The sequence below is a fragment of the Musa acuminata genome, chromosome BXJ1-1 (assembly GCF_036884655.1).
Source record: "Musa acuminata AAA Group cultivar baxijiao chromosome BXJ1-1, Cavendish_Baxijiao_AAA, whole genome shotgun sequence".
Lineage (NCBI taxonomy): Eukaryota > Viridiplantae > Streptophyta > Magnoliopsida > Zingiberales > Musaceae > Musa > Musa acuminata.
In genome coordinates, this window is record NC_088327.1 from 36,316,249 (window position 1) to 36,342,293 (window position 26,045).

Below are 26,045 nucleotides of genomic sequence, written 5' to 3' on the forward strand. Positions count from 1 at the left end.
TTTAATTTCTATCTTTTTATATTCTTCGTTTAATTTTTATCACATATAATATAAGTCATGTTGATTGATAAATATAAAATAGGAGTATATAGATAGTGTAGGTAAAAGTATCGATTCAAGTTAAATAGATTTTTTATCTAGTTTAATGTTATATGGACCTAAGTGATTTTTTAAAATTAATATTATCTTTTAAAAAGTAAAAAAAATCTAAATATTTTTAAAATAGAAATACTCTGAAAAAAAATTAAAATTAATAAATTTCCCAAGAAATCGCCATTAAATGTTCCATTTTAAATAATTTTTGGCCTTTGCTCACAAAATGTGCATTAAAATTCACAATCCAACATTGCGTCACATTTTATGTGCGGAGGAGGTTCAATTCGATTGAAGCTGTAAACACCACGTCCTCTCGACACGTTTCCGTGTATGAATCGCCCACGCTGCTCGCTACCCACCCCAACCATAACGTCCTCCTCCCCTTGCCCTCGCTTCTTAGCGTCGGTTGGATCTCTTCTTTCTTCCGCATTCTATTGATTTCTCAACCTCCACCGGAAACCAAGAGGGATGAGGGGCTTCTTCTCCTCCTCTTCTTCCCTTTTCTCCCGAGCGTTCTTCCGTAGTCGACGTACCTTAGCGCATGAATTTTCCAATCATGATCGTCATCGTCCCCTGATCAATGCTCGCTACTTCTCCGGAGAGCCTTCGCAGACTTCGGCGTGTCTGCGTCCAGGTGAGTTCGACAGCATCATCCTTCCTCGCCTCTCACACCCCCAATTACATGTCCTTGCTACCCAGAAATCTTCATCATTCTTGGTCGATCACCTTCTTGGCTACTTGGTGTTTTGTGCCCCAAACCTTCTAGGGTTCGGATGGCTGCTTGCTGGATCAACGTTTGCATATCGGAATTCCCCTTAGGTATTTCTTGGATTTCTTTATGGTCTTCGAATGAATGGATCACACTTGGAAATTCCAGTTTGCCCCCTTGCTTCCGTTCTTCAACTATTTTGTCAGCCTGTTCTTTCTTCTAGGTATCGTTTCAGCTTTGTCGTTCGTTTACTATAGAGTTTTAGGGGTTTTATAAACCGATTAGATTTCGGACATCATAATTTCTACCCATCTCTGATTAGCAACAAACGGTAATTAATATGCCTTTCAATATATATCACACTGACTGGAATCAGAAGCATGAAACTCCTTCGTAGACATATTTACTTGTCAGATTGCTATATGGTCATGCCACAGTTACATAATGATATCCCCTTCTATGGACTTCCAAAAGTTCCCGTAAAGGAAAATTAACACTTAAGATATTGCTCCAGAAGCTTGAACATGGACATATATCCTAGTATTGGAAATACAGGTACAAAATTTTCATCGAAAGATTGGTATTATATTTTCCGCATATGAAGTGGGAAGTTGACTAACATCCTGTAGATTCTAGAAGTTGACTAAACAAAAAATTGATATTTTCCACATAATGTAGAAGTTTCCTGTTCAATATGCAATGGCCTTCCATACTGTATTGGATCAACTTAGGCCTTGAAAAGTTGATCTCAACTTTGAAACGAGTATAGCGATGAATAGGTTGCCAAAATCCTAGAGCAATATAAGATTCTTGATAAATCTATACCAAATTTGTTTGGTTATTTGTCTTGCTTAAAACTAAGATATAGAAGGGGCCTTTTCACTAATGAGCTCGTAAGTTCTTTTAATGCTGGTTATGTATTGGTTTTTCCACTTGGTGATTGCATAATCATCCTTACCCGCTTTGTTGTTTGTAACACCAGATTGTTTTGGTGGATTAACAAAAGCCTGAAGCCTATGTGAACAATGAAGTGTAACAATCTCAAAATTGCAAAAAGGAATACATGGTCAACGATTGATGTTGCATTATGTCATGGTTATCATGCATATATTTCAAGATACAAGGTCAAATACTGTTGGCATCTTCATTAACTGCTTGAGTGTATGTTTTTGTGTTAAGATAACTTGTTTTTATGTGATTGTATCTGTAGGAGATCTGACAAGCAAGCTATAAAAAAACATTTTATTTAATCATAGCTTCTAAATCAAGGTTGTTAACTCGTCGTCTTTTTCTTTTTCTTTCTTTTGTGGTTACTGATCTAAAGGTCCACTGGCTCACTATAGGAGCATGGTTAGAGAAGGAAAACTTAAATATGATACTTATCAGGAAAGGGTTGCCTTTGAACTTGAAGAATTACTTGGAAAGCTACAGTGTTATCAGAAGGAAATGGAGGATTACCATGTAAAGTACTTATGCATTTATCATTCTATAGTATGTTAAGGCTTGCTTGTCAAATATATTGTATTCTGATTGATCAACTAGTAAAATACCATCTTTTAACTTAATCCTCAGGTTAAATTGGCAACTTGGGAGAACAATAGAGAGAATGAAAGGCGGAAACTTCTATTGGAAGAAGCTGAGCTTAAACAGAAGGATGGTGTATGGATAGATACAAAGAATCGTAAAAGTAGTTTTATCGACAAGTGGATTTCAAGGTGGGCATTGCTTATGTTTCTTTTATGTGCAGTGACTTGGCAATGCAGAAGTTGCATACATAGTCACATTGTTTCTGTTAACATGACAAATGTAAACAGGAAAGCTGCTAATGCAGGTCTTAAGTCGATGGAGTATTTGAATTCTACCAACTGCTAGGTAAAATTATATGTTTAGATTTTTTAGTGTGTAATTAGAAAACTCAATTTAGTTGTCTTGTGATGATCAAAGTGATGCGTTATGACTATCCTAAAATAAATTCTGAATGTAGCATGATATTCTGTTGGTTGGTTTTTGAAGTTATTTGATAATTTCTTTCAATCCTGCATTCGATTTGACAAATTGGTTTGAGGGAGGATGGGCCTTGGTACAACGGTAAGGCTGCTCCTTTGTGACATGGTTGACTAGGATTCGAGTCATGGACTAATCTCTCCATCTATTTAGGCAAGATTGCATACATTTACCTTCCCTAGACCCCGAGTTGGTGGGAGTCTCGTGTACTGGGTACCCCCTTTAAATATATATAAGCATATGTATACGATAAAAGCTATGCCTTTCTTCTACTTTGTCCTTGTGTAGTGATGAATATCAAACCATGCAGCTGACTATTTTAAGCTGATAAATGACAATTGTGATTGTGTTTTTGAAGTCGAAAATTCAGTTTGATACTGGATGAAAGCTAATTGGTACATAATCTGTGGTACAAAGAAGGCTCCTGGGATGGAACTGACTTGCATTTCTTTAATTTTTCAAAGAACAGAGTATTGAATGATAGTATTTCTCATCAAGTTATCATGAATATTGTTCCAGGATTTCTTGCATCTCTATCTCCTCCCCCTCTCTCTCTATCTTCTTTGGCATGTCTCTTGTGGAACTTCCAGCTCTTGCTTTGTGTCTTCTACTTATGCTTATGTTGATAATACAACTTGATGAATTATGCTTGTTGTTTCATATCTGTTGTCGATTTAGGAGGAGAAGACGACAGAACGTAGAACCAGGTGTTGGGAAGATGGTCTCATATCTTAATCGTGAAAAAAAGCTAGACTCAGTAGTTGGTGTCCAACCAGTTCCACCCACAGCTCCAAAAGGCTTATACTTGTATGGAAATGTTGGAAGTGGTATGTTTTTAACATATTCCTCATAGCTTTTTAAACATGAAGTTCTGGCTAATTAAACATTTTGCATCTTCCATGTTGTCTATACTTATAATTGACATTGTACGACTTTTTCTGTTGTTTTCATTGACATAATAGATCATTTGGAAGATATTCTGCATTTGGGAGTATTCTGCTACATGAATTTAGTTGTATACCAGTTTATGAGCTCTTGTTGTTATTCTATATGGTTTTCTGGATAGTTGTATCTAAAGAAGTATCCATGATGGATGCAGGAAAGACCATGCTAATGGATATGTTTTACTCTGCCACCAAAGGTATTGTTAAGCATAGGAGGCGATTTCACTTTCATGAGGTGATATTTTTTCTTTCTTGGACCGTCATATACTGATCTTTCTTTGGCGTAATTATGTGTTTACATGGACAAAAATTAGTGTGTTGGTAAGCATATACACTTGTTATTTTATTGATTTGTGATTGTAGTTTATGTGTATGTTATGTCTACACAGAGATTAATGAAATTTAATATTTTTAAAGACCTTAAAGAGGGTAAAAATGGCTGAAAAGACTTGACAGAAGAATGGGTAGGAGAGCCTGGTGTAACTCAAGTTTTTGGGGTCTTATTGGGGCTGTGAGTTTGTTTCATATGATTTGTGAAGTTCAACTGTAACCTGGTTGAGTTGATTGAACTGAACTACATTAGGTCAGACTTAGATTGACTAAATAGTTTAAATCAAGCTGAAACAATTGATTGGTCTGATTTAGCCAGTTAAATTAATAGTTGATTTGGGCCTTTATATTGGAAAAGAAAGGAATGATTCTGAATTTTAACATGCTGGTCCTTATAGGAATTTTGGAAACAAATATCCTCTCATACCCTTTTAGAATCTGATTTTGAATGTTTGAATTGGTTAATGCCATCAGAAGCCTACTTATTTTGGGTGTGTAAGGGTGTGATAGAAAAGAATTTTTTGTTTCTCATGTACATTGAGCTTATGATTCATGTTTTTTTCCATGACAAGATGAATCTATTGTCTCCTCGCCTCACTTCCACTATTAGTTTGTTGCTTGCATTTGATGATATTGTCTATTCATGTAATGAAAACCAAGGTTTGTTGTACCCAAGGTTCGACGTACCGTACCGTACCGACGTTTCGACCTGGGCTCGGTACGGTATGGTACCGGTATACTGGGCGGTACATCAGGGTGTACCGAACAATTTTATACTTTTTATACTGTAGCAGTGCTATAGTATAATACTGTAGCACTGTAGCGGTACCGGACGGTCCGCATACCGGTAACCTGTCGGACTGGTACATACTACCCGTTACGGGTGGTATGCTTCGGTATGGCATATAGGTTAATTGACATATTTATAGTGGTAAATAAAACTAATTAGGGTTCAATTAACATATAGGTTAATTGACATATTTATAGTGACAAAGTAGGGTTCATTATGTATAATCTCATATTATTATTTCAAATTAGGGCTAATCGCAGTTTGCTTATTTGATTCACTTTTGGTGGGAATATGCCACTAAAGAAACAAACATATGATGACACTTGGGATCATGCCTGAACGATAGATGGGAACGATTATCATTGACAATGTATTTATTATGACTACATTGGTAAGGGTGGAGGAATCACTCGGGTGATGATGCATTTGGTCTGTGAGTATCCCGATATTACAAAATGCAAGAAGGTTTTGACGTAGATCTGTAAATCATTTTAAAACAAGTTACAACAGGCAAGGAAATATACAATTAAAAGAAAAGCTAGAGCTGAGGAAGAATATTACAGGGCTACGTGGGGATTGATTTATCATTTCAAGACATTTTGAGACTAGAGGTCGACTAGTATGAGGCGGCCAACTGCCCCTCCTCAGTTGAGCCGGATTGGTAGCATGAGATAGGGTAGAATTTGTGGTTTTATCAAAGGACTTGGCAAGAGGTCAGTATCATATATTATTGATATTGATCTACCTTATCCTCTACAAACAGTGAAGCAAACACGGGATGATGATGCATATACAAAAGAAAAGAAACAGAATATTAGGAAGGTAATAGCTAAATGGTTCAAATTTCATAGGATTCCAGTGAACACAACCCAAGGTCCATATTATCAGAGCTTGGTCGCTTTTAAATGCATGGTCTCTTCTATTTAAAAGGTTAGCATGGAGATCCAACCTCCAACACCGAAGGAGATTCACGATGTGTGTTTAAATGTGGAGGTGGCAGAACTAAAGGATTGGATCAAATTCTTTAAGAGGTAGTGAGACGAATATGGGATAACACTGATGTGTGATAGTTGGATAGGGCCAACAAAAACAATGTGTGTTTAATTTTCTTGTGTATTGCAATAGACGTGTGGTTTTTCATAAGTCAGTTAATGTTTTCGAAAAGATTCAAGATGCAAATTATTTTAAAAACCTAATGGACATAGTGGTAGAGGAGATCGGATTGTGGCTACAATTTAGAGGGGATGCACCAAATTTAAGGAAGGTTTTTGTTCATGCACTTTCGCAGACTACGATATCTAGTGGTTGCAAACGTAATTGTTTAGCATTCACATTGATTCACACGAAGGTTTGTAGCAAACTATTGTATAGATGATTGGAGAAACTAGTATATGTCCATTATAACATGCGACTAAGGTTACGATGTGTCGAGCTGGACAAGGCGCCAAAGGAACCAGAGATTGATCCCATTGACCTTAAATACACTACAATGAAGATTCACAGCTGATGTTAGAGTGGGTTAAAGCAGCGGAGAACCATAAGGATCCTTTACTTGATGAGGTGGGTGATCATCTATGTCTTTCGCGTTTTATTACCGAGGTAATAGAAGAAGAGGATGCACATCCCCAACTGGAGGAGAATCCCTCTCGGTTAGAATGTGGCGGAAGGAGCCATATAACATCAAGTCAAACTACTCGAGGAACTAGAGACACCCAATCGTCATAATTGTTCACTTAGCATGCGAAGGCAAAGAGGAAGACAATAACATCAGCTGCACCATTAGAAAGAATTGAGTCGGGGGATGAGACACCTTAATCGTATTTAGTAACCTTCTCGGTCTAGAGATAGTAACGACATGGACAACAATGCCTCGGATTGTGATGGCGGTGACATCGGCGAGTCGATGGTTCCATCTACATAATTTGAGGGTGGTGCATGGATCGAGGAGCAATCTTTTACATATTGTCACAGACAAAGTTGTAAACAGGGTGTTCAATGTACTGCTTGTGTATGTTTGTCTTTTGATTTTGTTCATGTTTTGCATAGCTTGTAGAGGGTTTGCAGTAGGCTTAATAGCCCTATTTTAGTTGGCTTTCGTTGCCGTTTCAGTCTTATAAACATAGGTTGTATGTAGTCATCGCGCAGAGGCAAAATTGCTTAGAAATAGGCTATCCAAGCAATCATTTTGAGGGTTTTCTAGCTCCGCAGAGTGGTGTAGAGCAAGGATTTTAATTTCGAATAATACCTCCAGTACCGGGCGAAACATACTGGTTCATCAACGGACCAGTACGTGGACCACTCGCTATCGGGCGATAGCGTCGATTGGGGTTGTTTCCGCTCCGTTATCACCCTAAGTCGACTGTCACCACCCGCTATTAGTAGTGGAAGAAGAAATAAGAGGGAGCCGAAAAGAGAAAACTTGAAGATTCGGTGTCGCTCTCCCTCGATGATCTCGATATGATGTCGCCTCCTTGTTGTCGGCGACGAGGCATCGGTGTCGGCGACTTCTCCTCATCCGCACAGGGAGAGAAGAAGCCTCGGCGATGTCGCAGGGAGAAGTAGTTTCTTCTCCCCACACAAGCAGAAGGAACGAGGCATTTTTTTTTTTTACTTTTTTGCGCGAGGGGAAGGAACCCTCGATTTCTTCTCCCCACGTGGGCAGAAACTAAGCGACGTTGCCTTTCTCGTTTTTTTTTTTGCACAGGGAGAAGGAAACGGTTTCTTCTCCCCACGCGGGTAGAAACTGAGCGACGTTGCCTTTTTCTTTTTTTTTTTTTCGTGTGGGGAGAGGGAAACAATTTCTTCTCCCCACACTGGCAGAAATTGAGTGACGTCGCCTTTCTTTTCCCTTTTTTTTTTGCGCGGGGAAACTGGGCGACGTTGCCTCGGAGATGTCGCCTTTCTCTTTTTTTTTTTCACGCGGGGAGAAGGAAATAATTTCTTCTCCCCATGCGGGCAGAAACCGAGCGACGTCACCTTTTTTTTTTCTACGGGGAGAAGGAAACCTCCTTCTCATGCGGGTAGAGCGCAGGGAGAAGGAAGCCTCCTCCTCACGCGGGCAGAGAGCAGCGGTGTACCGTAATGTACTGCTCGGTATACTTATATCGTATTATACCGAGCTGAGTTCGAAACTCCGGTATGGTACGAAATTACGAACATTGGTGTAGAGTGTCAGCCAGTACAAACACCCAAGAGTTACCCAGGTGGCAAAGGGCTAGATGAGCCTTTGGGGTAGTGTCTAGGGTTGGTTCACTGACTTGTTGCGCAATGGTATTATATGGGCACTTATGGGGACTTTTGGCCGCGGTGGACCATATTGGACCCTTTGTCGCGCGACCATTTAGAGCTTGCGACGTTTATGTTTGTAATTTGCATTGCTTATCAAGTGTTTGCTAAGATGACTATTTGTTGGATCTTGAGTAAAACGCTTCTTCTAACCCATCTTCTCTTTTGTAGGTCCTTAAAGGACCATAAGAGGTTTCGGGGAGGTTGACCCTTTGCGGGCGGACATGTAAGGGTGTTGCACGACTTAGGTAAAACCAGTTAAGTTCGTGATAGATGGTATCAAAATGGGACAATCACACTTAGAAACACTTGACATACAAATGTGGGGGATCTATCGGGGTTGCATTGAGGCCAACCAGCATGCGTGACCGTTTGAGGGAAATAAGCATAAAGACATAGGGAAAGGAGTCTTTTAAAGGAACGAGCATACGAGATTGGCATTCAGAGGGATGGCTAACCCTTCATGCAAGAGGCACCACGATGATAAGCGTGCTGGGAAGAACACGTAGCGCACAAAGGTTGAGATGGCTGAGTTCGAGCCACGGCTCAATGTCGGCAACTAAACTTGATGGTTCTTAAGGTAAGCAAAGCGCTTGACAAAGGATGAGACTGTGGAAGGAGGCATGTGTTGTTCGACGACTAAAAGAGTTGAACAAAGCTTACAGGGGTGAGGGGAATTGTAGCTCGAAGAATTTGGTATTTATGTAAGGGCTTGTATGCGGACAATAGACTGTCCATGGTTATCGCAAGGCGACTGAAACTCGGTGTCATGAAGCATTAAAACTTTCTTTTCGGTATGAGAATGTTGCGTTCGTAGGAGGCTATAGTGATTTAAATAGGCACTCGAGCGAGGCGAGGTGAGGCGAGGCCCGAGCACCTCGTGTGTGGACCAAGCGACGTGCTTTAATGAGGCGCTGCTTGGGCGCTCGCCCGAACCCAAGCGTCGAGTGCTTCGGGCGAGCGCCCTGTTCAAATGAGTGAATCGAACTAGACTTTTAAGTCTAGTTTGGTACAATAATGCAGTTTCTTACGCCACCCTTTATACCTGCGCGACCCTAAGCCAACCCTAGCACTGCTTCTACCTTTGCCGCTGATGCTTTCTGCCACTGCCTCCATCGCAGACGTAGCAGACCGAGTCTTCCTTTGTCGTCAACGGACGAGTTCAACGACCTAGCAAGAGCCCATAGCTTCCTTCCGTTGTCGCTCCGTGTGTAGTTCCTTCGACTATCGAGGGAGAGGACTGTAGGTTCCTCTGTCACCGACGGACTGTCACGGACTTAGCTGGTTTTGCCTAAGTCGTGCGGCACCCTTGCGTGTCCGTCCGCAAAGGTCAGCCTCCCCGAAGCCTCCCATTGTCCCTTAGGACCAACAAAAGAGAGAACGGGTTAGAGAGAACGCCTCAATCGGGATCCACAAGCAAACATCTCCGAAAAACACTTCATAGACAATGCAAATTACAAACAGACTTTACAAGCTCTGAATAGTGGCACAACAAAGGGTAAAATGGTCCATTATAGATTGAGAATCTCTCGCACGTGTCCACATGACACAACCTTTATTTACAAGCCTAAAGAGGCCACCAACCCAACTAAAATGGGACTATCAAGCCTTCGGCCGCCCCTCTACATGCTGTACAAGGCATGAACATGCCAAAAGACACGGACATACATAAGCATTACATCAAACATCTTGTTTCGAAGTTTGTCCGTGACATTCTCCCCCACTTATTCCTTCGACGTCCTCGTTGAAGCCTTTGTCGACACTGCAACTCCTCGCCTTTGCTGAGTCTTCAATCTTCTGCTCCTGCTACAATGTGCCTCTTGGCTCCTAGCTGCTCTCCACTGCTGTTTTTGAGTAGTCGAACCTTTGATCCGCCATGCTGCTTCAACTCACCAATGACTCTGACTCTGGTATGGGGTTGGCTGAGTTGTGTTGATCCTTGTTGATTCCTGCGGATCCCCCAAATGAAGGAAAAGACCATCCTTATTGCGCCAGTCTCTCAAATTCCTCATATTGCTTGAACTGGGTGGATGCTTGTTGGAGCTTTAACGTGCATCGTCTCGCAAACTTCTGAAGTTTTGGGTCCTTCCTCCACAAAATTTGCTCATTGACTCTTCTTTCACTTAGTTGTCACATCCAAGTAGGTTCGCATCACTTCCGCTTTCGATTGGTATTTCGTTGGGAAATGAAGCGGACAATCTACTCTCAGTAACACTGATCACCGTTGGTGAGGATTTGACAACTATTGTCTTCCATTATCTTTGAAGGGTCTTTGAACATATGCAGAGCTCCTCTACTGGATAGATAAGAGAATTGGGGTACTCGGTTTCGCCCATTCTCTTAAGAATTGAGAAGGCAAAGGTTACTTGACTTCACCCGCCTCCTCGAGGTTGTACTCCATGCATCGAGCTGGTTACTGGCCTTCGCCTGCACTTTGCTCACACTTCTGAAGCACTTGAAGTGTTTGCACTCCTTGCGTTGAGTTAGTTACTGTGATTCACCTTTTCAATGCCATCAAACTTCTGGAATGCAGGAAGTTTTCACCCCAACTTGGAGTAATTCTCTCATAGGTTTGGTCGCCTCTAGGATTGTACCGTCTTCTCCATCAACCCTACCGCCTACTCTACTGAGTAGCAAAGGTACAGCACCGCGTACTGCTTGCTTCGTTCCTTGGTTATGCACTCTTGCATGACCCGAAGTCCTTCACTTTCGGCTATCTTGATGAGAAGCTCATTGACACCGGTCTTATGAAGTTCCTCGGCCTCTGCCCTTCCGCCTTGTCTCGGTACTTGGAGATTGCCTCTGCATGCTCCACCTCCTCGGCTCCTTTCACGACCAAGCGCTCTCCCTCCATGAGAGCAAGGGATCGATGACTTTCACGGAAGTCCCGCCTCTGCGGTACCATAGCGTTGCCATGCCCATGGCACTACTATCCGTCGCCTCGCATCTGCATCCCTTTTCTTCACAATCAGTAGATATGCCTCTGTGGCACTCCTCCGAGTCCACCTCCATTTTAACTAATACTTGATTTTGGGTAGCTAAGTCCCTTTGGACTCGTCGTCGCTTCCTCGCCCTTTTTGACCCCCTGCTTTAACACCTCTGTGTTCTCCAAGCAGCTCTCCTTTGGTCGATAGAAAAACAGACTGCAACTCCCATGCATGGCCTCTGCCATCGCATTATAGGGTGCACCGATTCTGTTCTCCTTAGCTTCCTTGGTAGCAACGTTCGCTTACTCGACCTTGTCCTCTGACTTGTCGGGCTCCCTTAAGCGAATATGAGCTCTGGAGCAGTCCAACTCTCCAACCGCTTCGATCATACCTCTGCATGATCAAGTCCCTCCCATGGGACCCACTGGTACTTGCATTCGAACTTTTTCCCTTAGTGGAACACAGCCCCCATATGCTGATGACCAAGGTTTTCATCCGATGCAAAATTCGATGCACGCCCGGAAGACCCGCCTCTGCGGTACCATGGCCTTCACTCCTTGAATCCATAGCCCTTCTTGCCGTCGTGTTGTTCACCGAAGTGGAGCTTCCAGTAGCTCCCGATCATACCTCCATATGATCTAGTCCCTCCCGGGACTATGTCGTGTGTATCGCATTGCCACGAACTGTTCCACCACGATCCGCTGCACCATGTCACCTCCTGGTGACATCTTCATTGCATTCTGATCCTTGTGGAATAAACTCGAATTGTGAACCCTCCATGTGTGGCCTCTGCCAATACATCGCAGGGTCTCTTCCACCTTCGATTTTGTTCGCTCCTTTGACAATCGACCTTCATCCACCCACTCTTGGGTCACACCTAGATGAAGCACCACTTTAGGACAGTCCGTCGCCTAGTAGCTCCCGAAGTCCACCGACTTCACTGTAATTTGTGCACCATTGTCTGGATCCTGGGCCTCTGCCCCTACCAGCACAATCTCCGCTGCGCACCGCTTCCTTTATGGCAACTTGAATGGCAACATTGTGGCATATTCTTTAAGAGTACCCGCCTCTGCGCCCTCTTGCCTCGTGCGAAGGCCTTCTGAACCCAACTTCGCCTCCGCAAATTGAGTCGCCTTAGTTCCTCCATCAAATGCTCCTTCGAGATAAGGTGCATGTGCCCAGAAGCTCCCTTCATCTTTGGCACCATGCAAGATGAGTCCTCTCTGATAGAATGAATGACCCATGGAACAACATGATCCTACTCTTGCCTCTGCAAGAGTTCATGTCCTTGACCTCTGTCTAGGGAAAGCACTACGCCTTTGCTCCATGTTCCAACTTCTATGATGGCTCCCTTCATGCGGCTTGGGTACTTCGCCAAGTTACACCCAAGTTGTTCTGCTCCTCGTTTTTGCATTGAGTCGATGGTGGCCCTCGCGCCCACCATTCCACGGGTCAGCCCTCCCTTGAGTCCGATCTCCAAATCGATTCCAAGTGTGCCTTCATTTGTGTTGCTTTGGGACGCTCCCCCACTTGATCTTGCAATGCATCCACCTATACATTCTCTCAAGCGAGATCATGCGATGACTCCTCACCGCTTGCTCGATCCATTGAGCTTCGTGGAGTTGTTGTTTGTTGAGGTACTCCTCTTCAACATGTGCAGTCCGTCCCACATGATTCTCCCTCTGGAGAGCCGAGACTTATCCCTCCTGGATAACTGTCCCATTGGAGCAACATCTCTCTTCGTTTCGGAGACCACCATCCCCTTGGACTACTCCGATCTGCTTAACAAACTGTGCATTGTTCTGCCTCCTACAAACACACTTGCTAGATTGCGACTCCACGTCAATACAGCCCCCGCTGCACCACTCAAGGCCTAGCAACATGCTGAACTCGTTGCACACTTCAGCCTCCTACGGACGTATCCTTCACATGCCGAAGAGAAAGTTTCAATGCTCCATGGCGCCGAGTTTCGGTCGCCTTGGGATGGCCACGAACATTCCATCGTCCGCATACAAGCCCATGCATGAGTACCGAATTCTTTGAGTTAGCAATTCCCCTCACCTCTGTGAGCTTTGCACAACTCTTTCGATCGCTGAGCAACTCATTCCACCTTGCATTGTCTCATCCTTTACCAAGCGCCTCGCTTGCCTTGAGCACCATCAAGTATAGTTGTCAACGTTGAGCCGCAGCTCAAACTCAGCCATCCCAACCTTTGTGCGCTCCACATTCTTCCAAGCTTGCCTGTTCTCGTGGTGCCTCTTGCGCGAAGGGTTGGCCATTCCTCTGAATGCCAATCTCAGATGCTCGCTCCTCTGAGCGACTCCTTTTCCCTACATCTCCATGCCCGTTTTCCCCCAAACGGTCGCGCGTGTGCTGACTGCCCTCATCGTAGCCCCGCTAGGTCCCCCACATTTGCATGCTAAGTGTTTCTATGAATGCTTGTCCCGCTCTGATACCATCTGTCACGGACTTAGCTGGTTTTGCCTAAGTCGTGCGGCACCCTTGCGTGTCCGTCCGAAAAGGTCAGCCTCCCCGAAGCCTCCCATTGTCCCTTAGGACCAACAAAAGAGAGAACGGGTTAGAGAGAACGCCTCAATCGGGATCCACAAGCAAACATCTCCGAAAAACACTTCATAGACAATGCAAATTACAAACATACTTTACAAGCTCTGAACAGTGGCACAACAAAGGGTAAAATGGTCCATTACAGACCGAGAATCTCTCGCACGTGTCCACATGACACAACCTTTATTTACAAGCCTAAAGAGGCCACCAACCCAACTAAAATGGGACTATCAAGCCTTTGGCCGCCCCTCTACATGCTGTACAAGGCATGAACATGCCAAAAGACACGGACATACATAAGCATTACATCAAACATCTTGTTTCGAAGTTTGTCCGTTACAGGATGCCCTCTAGAGCTTATGTCGTTGCTGCTACTACTATTCGCAGCTCCCATCGTTGCTTCTGTCGCTACTGCTGTCCGCAGCTCCCGTCGCTGCTGTTGTTGCTGTCCGCAGCTCCCGTCGTTGCCACTGTTTGCAGCTTCCATTACTGCCGCTGCTGTTATTCGTAACTCCCGCCATTGTCGTTGTCGTCACTGCTGTCCACAACTTTCGTCGCTGCAGTTGTCGTCATTGCTGTCCTCAACTTTCGTCGCTGCTGCTACTGTTGTCTGCAGCTTTCGTCGTTGTTGCTGCCAGCTTTTCACCGTTGTTGTTGCCACTTTTTGTTGGTTTTATCCCCATTGTTACTATTAATAGTTCTTTTCTTTCCCTCTAACTACTATTAACAATAACTAATATACTGTTAACAGTATATTTTTAAATTAATATCATATTTTTATTTAAATAATTATATTTTTTTTAATTATATTATATATTTTTTATATTTTAATATTTCAGAGTGCCTTGCTTTGCTCGGGCAATCGCCTAGCGCCTCGAGCGTTTTGGGACCTTTGGCGCTTAGCACTTTTTAAATTATTGGAAGGCTGAAGTGTGCAGTAAGTTTAGCATGTTTATTAGGCCTTAAGGGGCGTTGTGGGGGTTGTATTGGAGAAGAGTTGCATTCTAGCAAATGCGTTCGCGGTAGCAGAACACTACACAGTTTGTTCAGCAAGGTGGAGTAGTCTAAGGGGATGGTGGTCTCCGAAACTTTCAGAGGGAAGGATGCGAAGAGAAAAGTTGCTATAACGGGATAGATATTCAGGAGGGTTAAGTTCGGTTCTCCAGAGTGTCACGGACTTAGCTGGTTTTGCCTAGGTCGTGCGGCACCCTTGCGTGTCCGTCCGCAAAGGTCAGCCTCCCCGAAGCCTCCCACGGTCCCTTAGGACCCACAAAAGAGAGAACGGGTTAGAGAAAACACCTCATTCGGGATCCACAAGCAAACATTTCCGAAAACACTTCATAGACAATGTAAATTACAAACAGACTGTACAAGCTCTAAGCAATTGCACAACAAAGGGTCAAAATGGTCCATTACAGACCGAAAATCTCTCACAAGTGTCCACATGACACAACCTTTATTTACAAGCCTAAAGCTGCCACCAAACCCAACTAAAATGGGACTATTAAGCCTTCGGCCGTCCCTCTACATGCTGCGCAAAGCATGAACATACATAAGCATTATATCAAACATCCTATTTCGAAGTTTGTCCGTGACAAGAGGGAGAATCTTGTGTAAAGGACCGCACATGTTAAGGACTGGTACCTCAATATGATAGCTCTATAATGCTCAATGGATCGAGCGAGTGACGATAAGTTGTTGCATGATCTCGTATGAGGTGATGCGTTGGTGGACACATTGCAAGATCAAGTGAGGGAGCAACTCTAAGCAATACCAAACAAAGGCGCACTTAGAGCCAATATGGAGATTGGACTCAACGAAAGGCTGACTTGTGAAATGGTGGGCATAAGGACCACCATCAACTTGATGCAAACTGAATAGCAGAGCAACTTGAGTGGAACTTGGTAAGGTACCCAAGCCACCTGAAGGGTCGATATATAATATAAAACATGGAGCGGAGGCACGAAGCTGTCCTTGGATAGAGGTCAAGGACATAAACTCTTGCAGAGGCAAGAGTAAGGTCATGTCGTTCCATGGGTCCCTCGTTCTGATGGATAGAACTTATCTTGCATGGTGCTAAAGTCAAAGGGAGCTTCGAGGGACATGTATCTTATCTCGGCAAAGCAATTGACGGAGGGATTAAGATAACTCAACTTGCGGAAGCAAAGTTGGGGTCAGAAGGCTTTGACATAGGGCAAGAGGACGTAGATGCGGGTACTCTTGAAGAAAATACCGTAGTGCTACCATTTAAGTTGTCGTAAAGGAAGCACAATCGAGATTGTGCTAGGAGTAAGGGCCTAAGTTCTAGATAATGGTGCACTAATTTTAGCGAAGTTGGAGGACTTTGAGAGATACTAGGCGACAGATGATCCTAGGGTTGTGCTTTGTCCGTTTATGACCCAAGAACGGGTGGATGAAGGTTGATTGCTAAAGGAGCGAATACATTCGGGGGTGGCGGAGGCCTTGTGATGTGCTGGTATTGACCACACATGGAGAGATCGCAGTTTGAGCTTATCCCACAAAGATCAGAATATAATGGAGATGTCACCAGGAGGTGACATGGTGCAGCGGATCGTGGTGGAATAGTTCAAAGCAATACGACACACATGGGATAAGTCACGTGAGAGACTTGATCATACGAAGGTATGATTAGGAGCTACTAGGAGCTCCACTTCGGTGAACAACACAACAAGGACTATGGATTCAAAGAGTGAATGCCATAGTACCACAAAGGCAGATCTTCCATGCGTGCATCGAATCTTGCATCGGATGAAAGCCTTGGTTATTAGCATATGAGGGCAGTGTACCACCAAGAGGGATTCTAAGTGCAAGTACCAATGAGTCCCATTGGGGGACTTGATCATACTGAGGTATGATTGGAGCGGTTGGGGAGTTGGACTACTCCAAAGTTTATATTTGCTTAAAGGAGCCTGACAAGTTCGAGGACAAGGTCGAGTGAGCGAACGTTGTTACTAAGGACACAAAAGAGAACAGGATTTGTGCGAGCCCTACAGCATGGTGGCAGAGGCCATGCACGGGAGTTGCAATTTGTTTCTCTATCGACTAAAGGAAACTACTTGGAGAACATAGAGGGGTTGAAGTAGGTGGCCAAAAGTGGCGAGGAAGCGAACGACAAGTCCAGAGGGACTTAGCTACCCAAAATCAAGCGTAAAAAAGAATGGAGGTGGACTTAGAGAAGTGCCATAGTGTCGTAGAGGTAGATCTACCGATTGCGAAGAAAGGGATGTAGATACGAGGTAACGGATAATAGGGTCATGGGCATGGTAGCGCCATGGTATTGCAAAGGTGAGATTTCCGTGGTGTCATCGATCCCTTTTTCTCATGAAGGGAAAGCGTTTGGTCATAAAAGTGGCTATGGAGGTGGATAATGCAAAGGCAAACTCCTAGTACTGAGACAAAACTGAAGGGCGGAGGCTAGAGAACTTCATAAGACTAGTATCCATGGGCTTTTCATCAAAATAGCCGAAAGTGGGGGACTTGGGTCGATGCAGGAGTGCTCGACCAAGGAATGAAGTAAGCAGTATGTGATGCAGTACCTTTTTTACTTTAAGTAGGCGATAAAAATGATGGAGAAGACAGTACAATATTAGAGACGACCAAAACAATTGGAAACTTGTTCCAAGGCTTGGTGAAATTTTGCTCTTTTCGGGAAAAACTTCTTATATTCTAGAAGTTTGATGGCAATGAGGAGGCGAATCGCAGTAGCTAACTCAACGCAAAGAGTGCGAACACTTTGGGTGCTTAAGAAATATGAGTAAAGTGCAGGCAAAGACTTGTAACCAACTTGATGTACGAAGTACAGCCCTTGAAGAGGCAGGCGAAGTCAAGTAACCTTTGCCTTCTCAACTCTTAAGAGGAGCGAAACCAAGTACTATAGTTATCTTATTTGTCCAGTAGAGGAGCTCTGCACATGTTTAAAGACCCTTCTAATAAACTTAGGGGAAGACATCAGTTGTCAAATCCTTACCAATGGTGATCGATCTTATTGAGAGTAGATTGGTCATCTCATTTCCCAATAGAATGCCAATCGAAAGCTGAAGTGATGCGAACCTACTTGAAGGTGATATCTAAGTAGAAGAGGAATCGATAGTCAAATTTTACAGAGGAAAGATCTCAAAAATCCAAAGTTGGTGAGACGATGCCTGTTAAAGCTCCAATAGGCATCTTACAAACTCAAGCAGCATGAGACGTTTGAGAGATTGGTGCACAACAAGGAAGGTCGTTTCCTTTATGAATGATCTGCATGAACCAACAAAGATCAGCACAACTTGACTGACCCTACACCATAGTCAGAGTTATTGGTGAGTTGAAGCAGCATAGCTAATCAAAGTTTGACTACACAACAACAGCGACGGAGAGCAGCTAGGAGCCAAGAGGTACGTTGCAATTGAAGCAGAAGATTGAAGATTCAGCATTGGCTAAGAGATACAACATCCGTAAAGGGTTCGACAAGGACGTTGAAGGACTAAGTGAGGGACAATGTCACAGACAAAGTTGTAAATAGGGTGTTTGATGTAATGCTTGTGTATGTTTGTGTCTTTTGGTTTTGTTCATGCTTTGCACAACATATAGAGGGCTTGGTAGCCCCATTTTGGTTGGCCTTTGTGATCGTTTTAGTCTTGTAAATACAGGTTGTTTGCAGTCATCATCCAGGGTTAAAATTGCCTAGAAATAGGCTATCCAGGTAGCCATTTTGGGGGTTTTCTAGCTCTGCATAATGGTGCAGAGTGTTAGCCAGTACAACACTTAAGAGCTACCCGGGTGGCACATGGCTGCATGAGCCTTTAGGGTAGTGTCTAGGGTTGGTTCATTGTCTTGTTCCACAATAGTGTCATGTGGGCACTTGTGGGGACTTTTGGTCACGACGAACCACCTTAGACCCTTTGTCATGACCATTCAGAGCTTGCGAAGTTTATGTTTGTAATTTGCATTATTTATCAAGTGTTTGTTGAAATGACTGCTTGTTGGATCCTGAGTTAAATATTTCCTCTGACTTATTTTCTCTTTTGTAGGTCCTTAAGGGGTCATAAGAGGTTTTGGGGAGGCTGATCCTTTGCAAATGAAATGCAAGGGTGCCACATGACTTAGGCAAAACCAGCCAAGTCCATGACAGCATGCCACTCAAGATTAAGATCATGGAGCTCGGTGAGGTATTGGTCAAGTTTATATATGGAAGGGGAAGGGGAAGGGGAAGGCAGGGAATGATTTTGAACAGATGCGACAAAGCCTACACGACGTAGACAAATAGGGGAGCTCATCGATCGTATTTACAATCATCATCTTAGGGAGAATCTTACGACCAATAACAATATGGTGATAGTCGGTTATTCTTCTTCGAGCAGTAGTATAGTGATTGAACTTATAATATGGAGCAACAGATCAATGGCGAAAGTAGATGTTTTGACATTCTCTATGCTTTGCACTAATACATGCCACAATCGTACTTGCCTCAAGCGTCGCCTCGGACACGTATGGTTTACGACGATCATACTACAATAATCACCACATTGATGCACTAATGGCATACGGTGTATCAGTATACTATGTCGTGGGGATCAATTTCAGGATTGGGTTTGACAAATATATTAAATTGATATATAGATACATAGGATTGAGGTCGCCGATCCACTACCCCTGAAGTCCTGTCTTTTTTTTTTATGGTAGAACTATGTATATGTATCAATTGATTACTTGATTCATTTGAATCTTAAAGTTTAAGTTGTTTAACAAATAATAATCTAACAATTCAAATCATTTCTTTGTAGATAATTCAATATCAATAGAAGGATGGTCCGGAACGTACCACAATGTGATTCCTCAAAACCCAAAAAAGATATGTGCCATTATTCTTTCCTAATTTAGATTATTTTTGTTAAAATTATACTAAATTTATATTTATTTTCAACTTAAAAATCCTAATCTATTTTTTTTTTTAGAAATTTTTGGACTATTTTTTATCATTTTTTCGTCGGTACATCCTGTCGTATTGACACATGGTAGGCCAGTATACAGTGGTATGTACTATACCGATGGCCGATTGATACACCGGTATGGACCGATAAGGCAATCCTGGTGCACATCAAGTCATCAACAGTCCAGTGTCAACTTTGGTTAGATAAATCAATATTTAAGATGAATCCATGTCTGAGACAGCTTGGCTAGATGAGTGAGATGAATGTAGCTGCTTGAGAACTGATGCTATTATAGTCATATATCTTTTTCATTATTCCTTTTTATGAGAAGAAAATATGGCTAAGCCTAAAGATATCCAATCGTTTCTGTCATTGCATGTTGTTGCCTACTAAAAGTTACTATATTCTTTATCATATTTTGTGGTTTCTGTGGTTTTTATGTTTATATGTGATAAGCTTGCCATTTGCATTCTTCATATGCAGGCAATGCTTAAAATACATGAGCATATGCATGAGATATGGAAGAACCAGGCTGAGGAACAATCTCAACAATCCAGTGTTTTTAGTTGGATAGATAGTCTTCCATTCAATGCAAAAGTCAAAGAATGGTTGGTTGGAGAAGAGAGATATAAGCAAGAACTGCATTCAAAGCATATTCTTGCTGCTGTAGCAGACAATTTTCTTATTGACAGGAAAGCAGATAAGACTGGAGCAAGCATTCTTTGCTTTGATGAGATACAGGTATTGTATAATGAGAATGATCCATGAATATATGCTCTTAATTTTTTTTCCATCATCAAGAAATGTTGTAGCCTTCTGATGGTAGTCTTCTAATAAACTATAGTGATGTCACTCTTAATTTTAAATATAATATCTTAGTTATATGAGAATGGACCACGTTCATGGGATATTAGACAGAGCATAAACCTGAAGATAAGATTAAATCAGAGGCAAACTTCTCTATAAATGCCTTCAGGAAGGATCTGAGTATCTGGATGTGTAGTTCCTGAGTGCTGGCATATGTTTGCTCATTGCATACTAAAACATTATAAGAGATGACTGCTTATGTATATAAGTACGAGATTCTCATTAAATTTAAAGTAAATCTCATTGTACATCTCAGTGTCCTTCAGTGAAAAAGGGAATTTTTGTGGCCTTAAGCCGTCTCATTTTCATTATTAAATTGCTCAGGTTTTTTGTTATTGCCATTTGACCTTTTGACTCCAACCTCCTCACTTTACTGTATGTGTGTGTGTGTTCTAAAGAGTTTTAAGCTTCGTATTCATTTGGAGCATCCTGGGACTTCTGAATAGAATGAAAAATAACTTATATATATATATATATAAACTTTTACAAATATTGATCTGAGGATGAGAGAGTGGTGTAGCAGAGGCCTGTAGATGATAGACCAGGTTACTAAGGATGAATTAGTGCCTCTGTTTTCAAGCTTTCACTCGTTTGAATGTTGATATGGTTTTCAGAACAATGCTTTTATGTGAAAATAGCTAGTATAGTCGGCAATAGATGTAATTCAGCATAGATTTGAACTAAAATGAGATCTTCTGTATTTTGGATATTTTGTAAAGAATAAGTTAGCTATTTTCAGTCCAAGGATAAATTCCAGAAAATAGATGGCAACTGATGTAACTCGTTAGTTAAGAGAAAGGAAGTCATAGAGCTTTAGATTATAGGGAAAATGAATAAGATTGGATCATAGGAAGAGAGGATAAGACCAATCTACGGTACATTCTCAAATCTGTCAGATAGTATAATAATAGGAAATGCTCTACTATAAAACAAGCAAACTGCCTCTTTTTTACCTCTCAAATCTGATGTACATTCAAATAGGGATCAATCTCTTGCATATTACATCAAGTTAGAAGTCATCCTTATTTGGTTTGGACTCCATAAAAGAAAATGAAAACAATATGAAATCAACTCCTAGAATATCCAAATGACAAACTTTCTCATGGTACTTGAATTTCTTTTATGATTTGGAGCAAGATTTACATGAGACAAATTTGAGACCATATTATAGTCTGTAAGAAATAGTACGAAAAACACATTGAAGACAAAGAAAAAATAAATGAAAAAGGAAGGTCTGACTGTATATCACTGAACTTAGAAGCCTAAATGGACTCATATAATGACTATAACATCATCTTTCCTATACTCAACCTTTTTCTTGAGATGACCACAGGCTTGCCTAATGGTTTTCCTTGTATAGTTGGAAATTCGTAGGCCTATGCGTAAACTTATTGTACACTTGAGGGAATTTCATATGGTTGGTGAGTACACTTGAGTAATATTTTTTTACTAGTGAACTTTAATAATGTTTCATTATTTTGTCTTTATCAAATAAATTCTTTTGGTTGATAACTATCTTTTTAGTGTCCTTAGACAATACTAATGTACAAATTGGACGAGAGCAACTAAAATTGAAGTTTATGGACCACATGACTTAGTCTTCTCTTTTTTCTTGAAGATTCTATTACCTATTGTAATTGCATAACCTCTATTTTACAAATTAATTTCATTTATGTGATATCCCAGCCTTACTAATTGAGCTTGTTCCTTTATTTCAAGTAATTTTCTTATAGATTATTTGATGTTATGAGATCAAATATGTTGTATTTTGCTTTGAGTAGGTTTAACTACTGAGGTTCTTAATTTCGATCTGTGCTAGTGTGCTTGGTCGGTATACATATAGTGATGTACCGACGGTATGCCCAAAAAATAAAAATAGCTCCAAAAATATCTAAAAATAAAAAAATATATTAGGATTTTTAAGTTGAAAATAAACATAAATTTAATATAATTTTTACGAAAATAATCTAAATTAGGAAAGAATAGTGACACATCTTTTTCGAGTTTTGAGAAGTAGAATTATGGTATGTTCCGGATCGTCCTTCCGTTAATATTGAATTATCTACAAAGAAATGATTTGAATTGTTAGATTTTTTTTAAACAACTTAAACTTTAAGATTCACCAAAAAGAATTATCTACAAAGAAATACTTAGTTCTATCACCAAAAAGAAAAACTCCACGGGTGATGGATCGGAGTCCTCGATTATATATATCTGTATATCAATTTGATATGTTTGTTAGAACCAATCTTGAAATTGATCCCATGACATAGTATGCTTATGCACTATATGTCATTGGTGTATCAATGTAGTAATGGTCGAAGTCTAATCGTCGTGAATTACACATGTCCAAGGCGGCTCCTAATGCAGAGTGTGGAGAATGTCAGAACTTCTACTTTCGCCATTGATATGTTGTTCTATATCATAAGATCAATTATCGTATTGCTGCTTAGAGAAGTATAACCAATTATCACCATACTATCGTTGGCCATAAGATTCTTCATGATATGACGACTGTGAATACGATGAGCTTCGCTTTATGTCTACGTCGTGTAGGCTCTCTATCACATCTACTCAAAATCATCCATTGTCTTCCCCTTCCCCTTATGTGTATAAATTTGACCAGTACACCGTCGAATTCCATATTTGAATCTTGAGTGGCATGTGTAAAATATTGCTTGGTCCATGCACCATCCTCAAATTGTGTAGACGGGACCATTGACTCCCTGACATCGTCCCCATCATCCGTTGAGGCACTGTTGTCTATGTCGTTGCCATGTCTCTAGATTGAGCGGGTTGTTAAATGCGATTGAGAAGGTGTTTCGTCACTCGGCTTGATTCTTTCTAATGGTGCGGCTGATGCTACTGCCTTTCACTTTGCCTTTGCCTTTGCCTTTGCACATTGGGCGGATGACTGTGACAATTGGGTGTCTTTAGTTCCTCGAGCAGTTTGACTCGATGTTGTTCGACTCCTTCTGTCACGTTTTGACCGAGAGGGATCATCCTTTTAATCCTCCTAAATTTGATCCAATCTATAAATTGTAGCTTTGTTGAGTTTATGAGAGTGAAAATGTGAGAATAAGAGAGAGATGTGAGTGAGAATAAGTTTGAGAGAGTTGAAGAGATTGAAAGAGTAATATGAGTTGAAAGAGGGGGGAGGAAATGGTTTAAAAACCCTTTCCTATGGTTCAAACAGTCAATTTGACCGTTTTAAATAGGGTGATCTCAGCCCTTGATCGGTAACGATCGAAATTCGACTATTACCGATCGGTACAGACCTCGTATCGCTTGATACGGGGTCAGATTATGGTATCGCTCGGTAGAGGTTGGTCCCTGTACCGATCCCCTGTTGGACTGGTATGTGCCGCCCGTACCAAGCATTATGGCAAGCAACAAAATGTATATTTTAGCTTTTATTTAGTCATTGATTATTCATTAGTAATATATTTATTAGATTGGCAAGCAAGGCCTTATGAAACTTCAACTTATGTGTTTTTATGTACAGACTGTTGATGTCTTTGCTATTGTGGCCTTATCTGGAATTGTAAGCAAATTACTGACCACTGGAACCGTTCTTGTGGCTACGAGTAACAAGGCACCTGAGAATCTGAATCAGGTAGTTTCTCATCCTGCCTGCAGTCATGGTACGGTCGTTTTCTACCTTTACAACATAAGTAGACATTTGTGAATTAATGTCAATGAGGAAAAGTTTCGAACTATATGAAATCATTACATGAATCTCTGTCCTGCATTTTGCTCTATGGAGGCTATTGCCACAAGATAATCTGAGGATAATCATATATTTTCTTAGTCTTTGTGGCCTAGACTTTTCGATCCTATTCATTTCTACAATATAAAATGATTCACCAAATTAGTTATCTGGTGTACCTCAGGCACCTTATTTTTTTTCCCTTAATTTTTGCTCAGTTAGTGCTATGCATAACCTTTGAAAACAGCAGAGGTTCATCTCAGTATCCTCATCTTTGCTATAGTAGCTTTTGAGGAAATAGTAACTAATTTTTTATGATTCCTGACTGTGATTAATTAAACTTTTAATGTATTTCTTATTATTGCTTCTAAAATATCTAATATCTGATTTATCTGATATATTCATTTCTTGTACTACTCTCTTTCCTTTCTTGTTGCTATGTAAATAGTTGAGGTTTGTCTTAACAGATGTAGTGAAAAAACATAGAAAGTTCAATCCATATGATTTTGAAATAAAAATGCACAATTAACAATAGTGACACCATGACTCATAAAGGGTGACAGGAGGCAAGATGGACCCTAGCCTTTCAGATAGGTTGTTCTGTAATTATATTACATTGTAAGATTTTCTGTCAATTTCAACCATCCTGAAATCTATTAAGTATATCTTCAATCATCCCTCTTGTTTTATTTTTCAAAATCTTTTGGCCATATTTTTTCAGTTATACTCCACTTTATATCATATTGTTCAAGTTAAACTTCATATACTTGATCTAAACCCTATGGATTTTAGAGTTCATCAAAATAGCACTACCTGAGATATTGCTAGCACTTACTGATCGTAACAATGTGATTATCAGATAACATAGTGGAACTTTATTTCAAATGTATCTATTAAGTTCATCAATTGCTAGTGCTAATTACTAGACAAGGCTGGTCTTTGGTGCAACCCGATATTACTCAAATCTTTACACTTATCCTTAGCATATGCCTTTTCACTTATGGGTAACCTTTTGCCTTCTTTTTTCCAAATCTATCAAAATAAATGCATTAAATATGTGTATCTTGTCATGTGATTGGTGAAGTTGGTGACCTTTTCAGAAGAAAGAAGCATATAGCTTGTAGGTCTCTGTATGTGCAACATGCCAAAGAAATCAGATTTGTAGTGAATGTGGAGTATGATGCATGAAGACTTTGAAGCATCAATGTTGCTATATAAGGTAAGATTTGATGGATGAGCATCTGAATTGATGGGATGGGTCTGAGGGACAGATGGTGAATCTAGTGATAAAGGTGCTGATCTAGTAATTGGTGCAACTGCTTTTTGGAGAGTTGTGTCACTTATAGTCAGGACTGGCCTAAAGCTCAATTTTGTTGCTTGTGGGTTAAGCTTGTGGTAGTTATCACGCCATTTACAGCAGCATGGTCTTCAGTGCTGTGATGTATCATCTGGAGTGGCACCACTAGAAGTATGTTCACTGCCTCCACAAGGTCAAAGTCAACATGTGGATCTGAGCACCAGAACTGTGGTATACCCAGCTGATATATTATGTGGAGATGTAGCAACAAACTGCTGAAAGGAATGTTAAGAGGAAAAGAAATGGAACACTCTCGTTCGAAGTGGTTTCAGTTCGACCACTACTGACATGTTATGGCTGTCATGAATTTTCTTTATTTGCTTCTGACTGATGTCTACTTCTGTTTATATCTGAATGGATTAGCTTGAAGGAGATTACTTTCATATATTGTGTTATAAATTTTGATGGAGTCAAGCTAGATGTCTTTGATGAAGAAGCAATTGTAAACATGTAGTGATTAACTTCATGGTGGTCTTCATTGAGGAGCAACATTATACTGTATTATCAATTTTGAATGAATCAAGCTAGA

At 41.2% G+C, this 26,045-nt stretch overlaps 1 protein-coding gene across 7 annotated transcripts in view; it reads left to right on the forward strand.

Annotated features, from left to right (window-relative positions):
- The first annotated feature begins 442 nt into the window (after positions 1-442).
- The window catches only part of LOC103973326 (uncharacterized), a 35,635-nt gene continuing 10,032 nt past the window's right edge, over positions 443-26,045 (forward strand). For 2 of the 7 annotated variants that reach the window (XM_065190803.1, XM_065190831.1), the window contains exons 1-7: positions 445-730; positions 2,130-2,266; positions 2,378-2,520; positions 3,488-3,636; positions 3,909-3,988; positions 20,067-20,324; positions 23,956-24,066. In XM_065190803.1, coding sequence (XP_065046875.1) covers positions 565-730; positions 2,130-2,266; positions 2,378-2,520; positions 3,488-3,636; positions 3,909-3,988; positions 20,067-20,324; positions 23,956-24,066 — 1,044 coding nt within the window. In that variant the 5' untranslated portion in view covers positions 445-564. The other 5 variants (XM_065190836.1, XM_065190822.1, XR_010514879.1 and 2 more) reach the window with 5 other exon arrangements.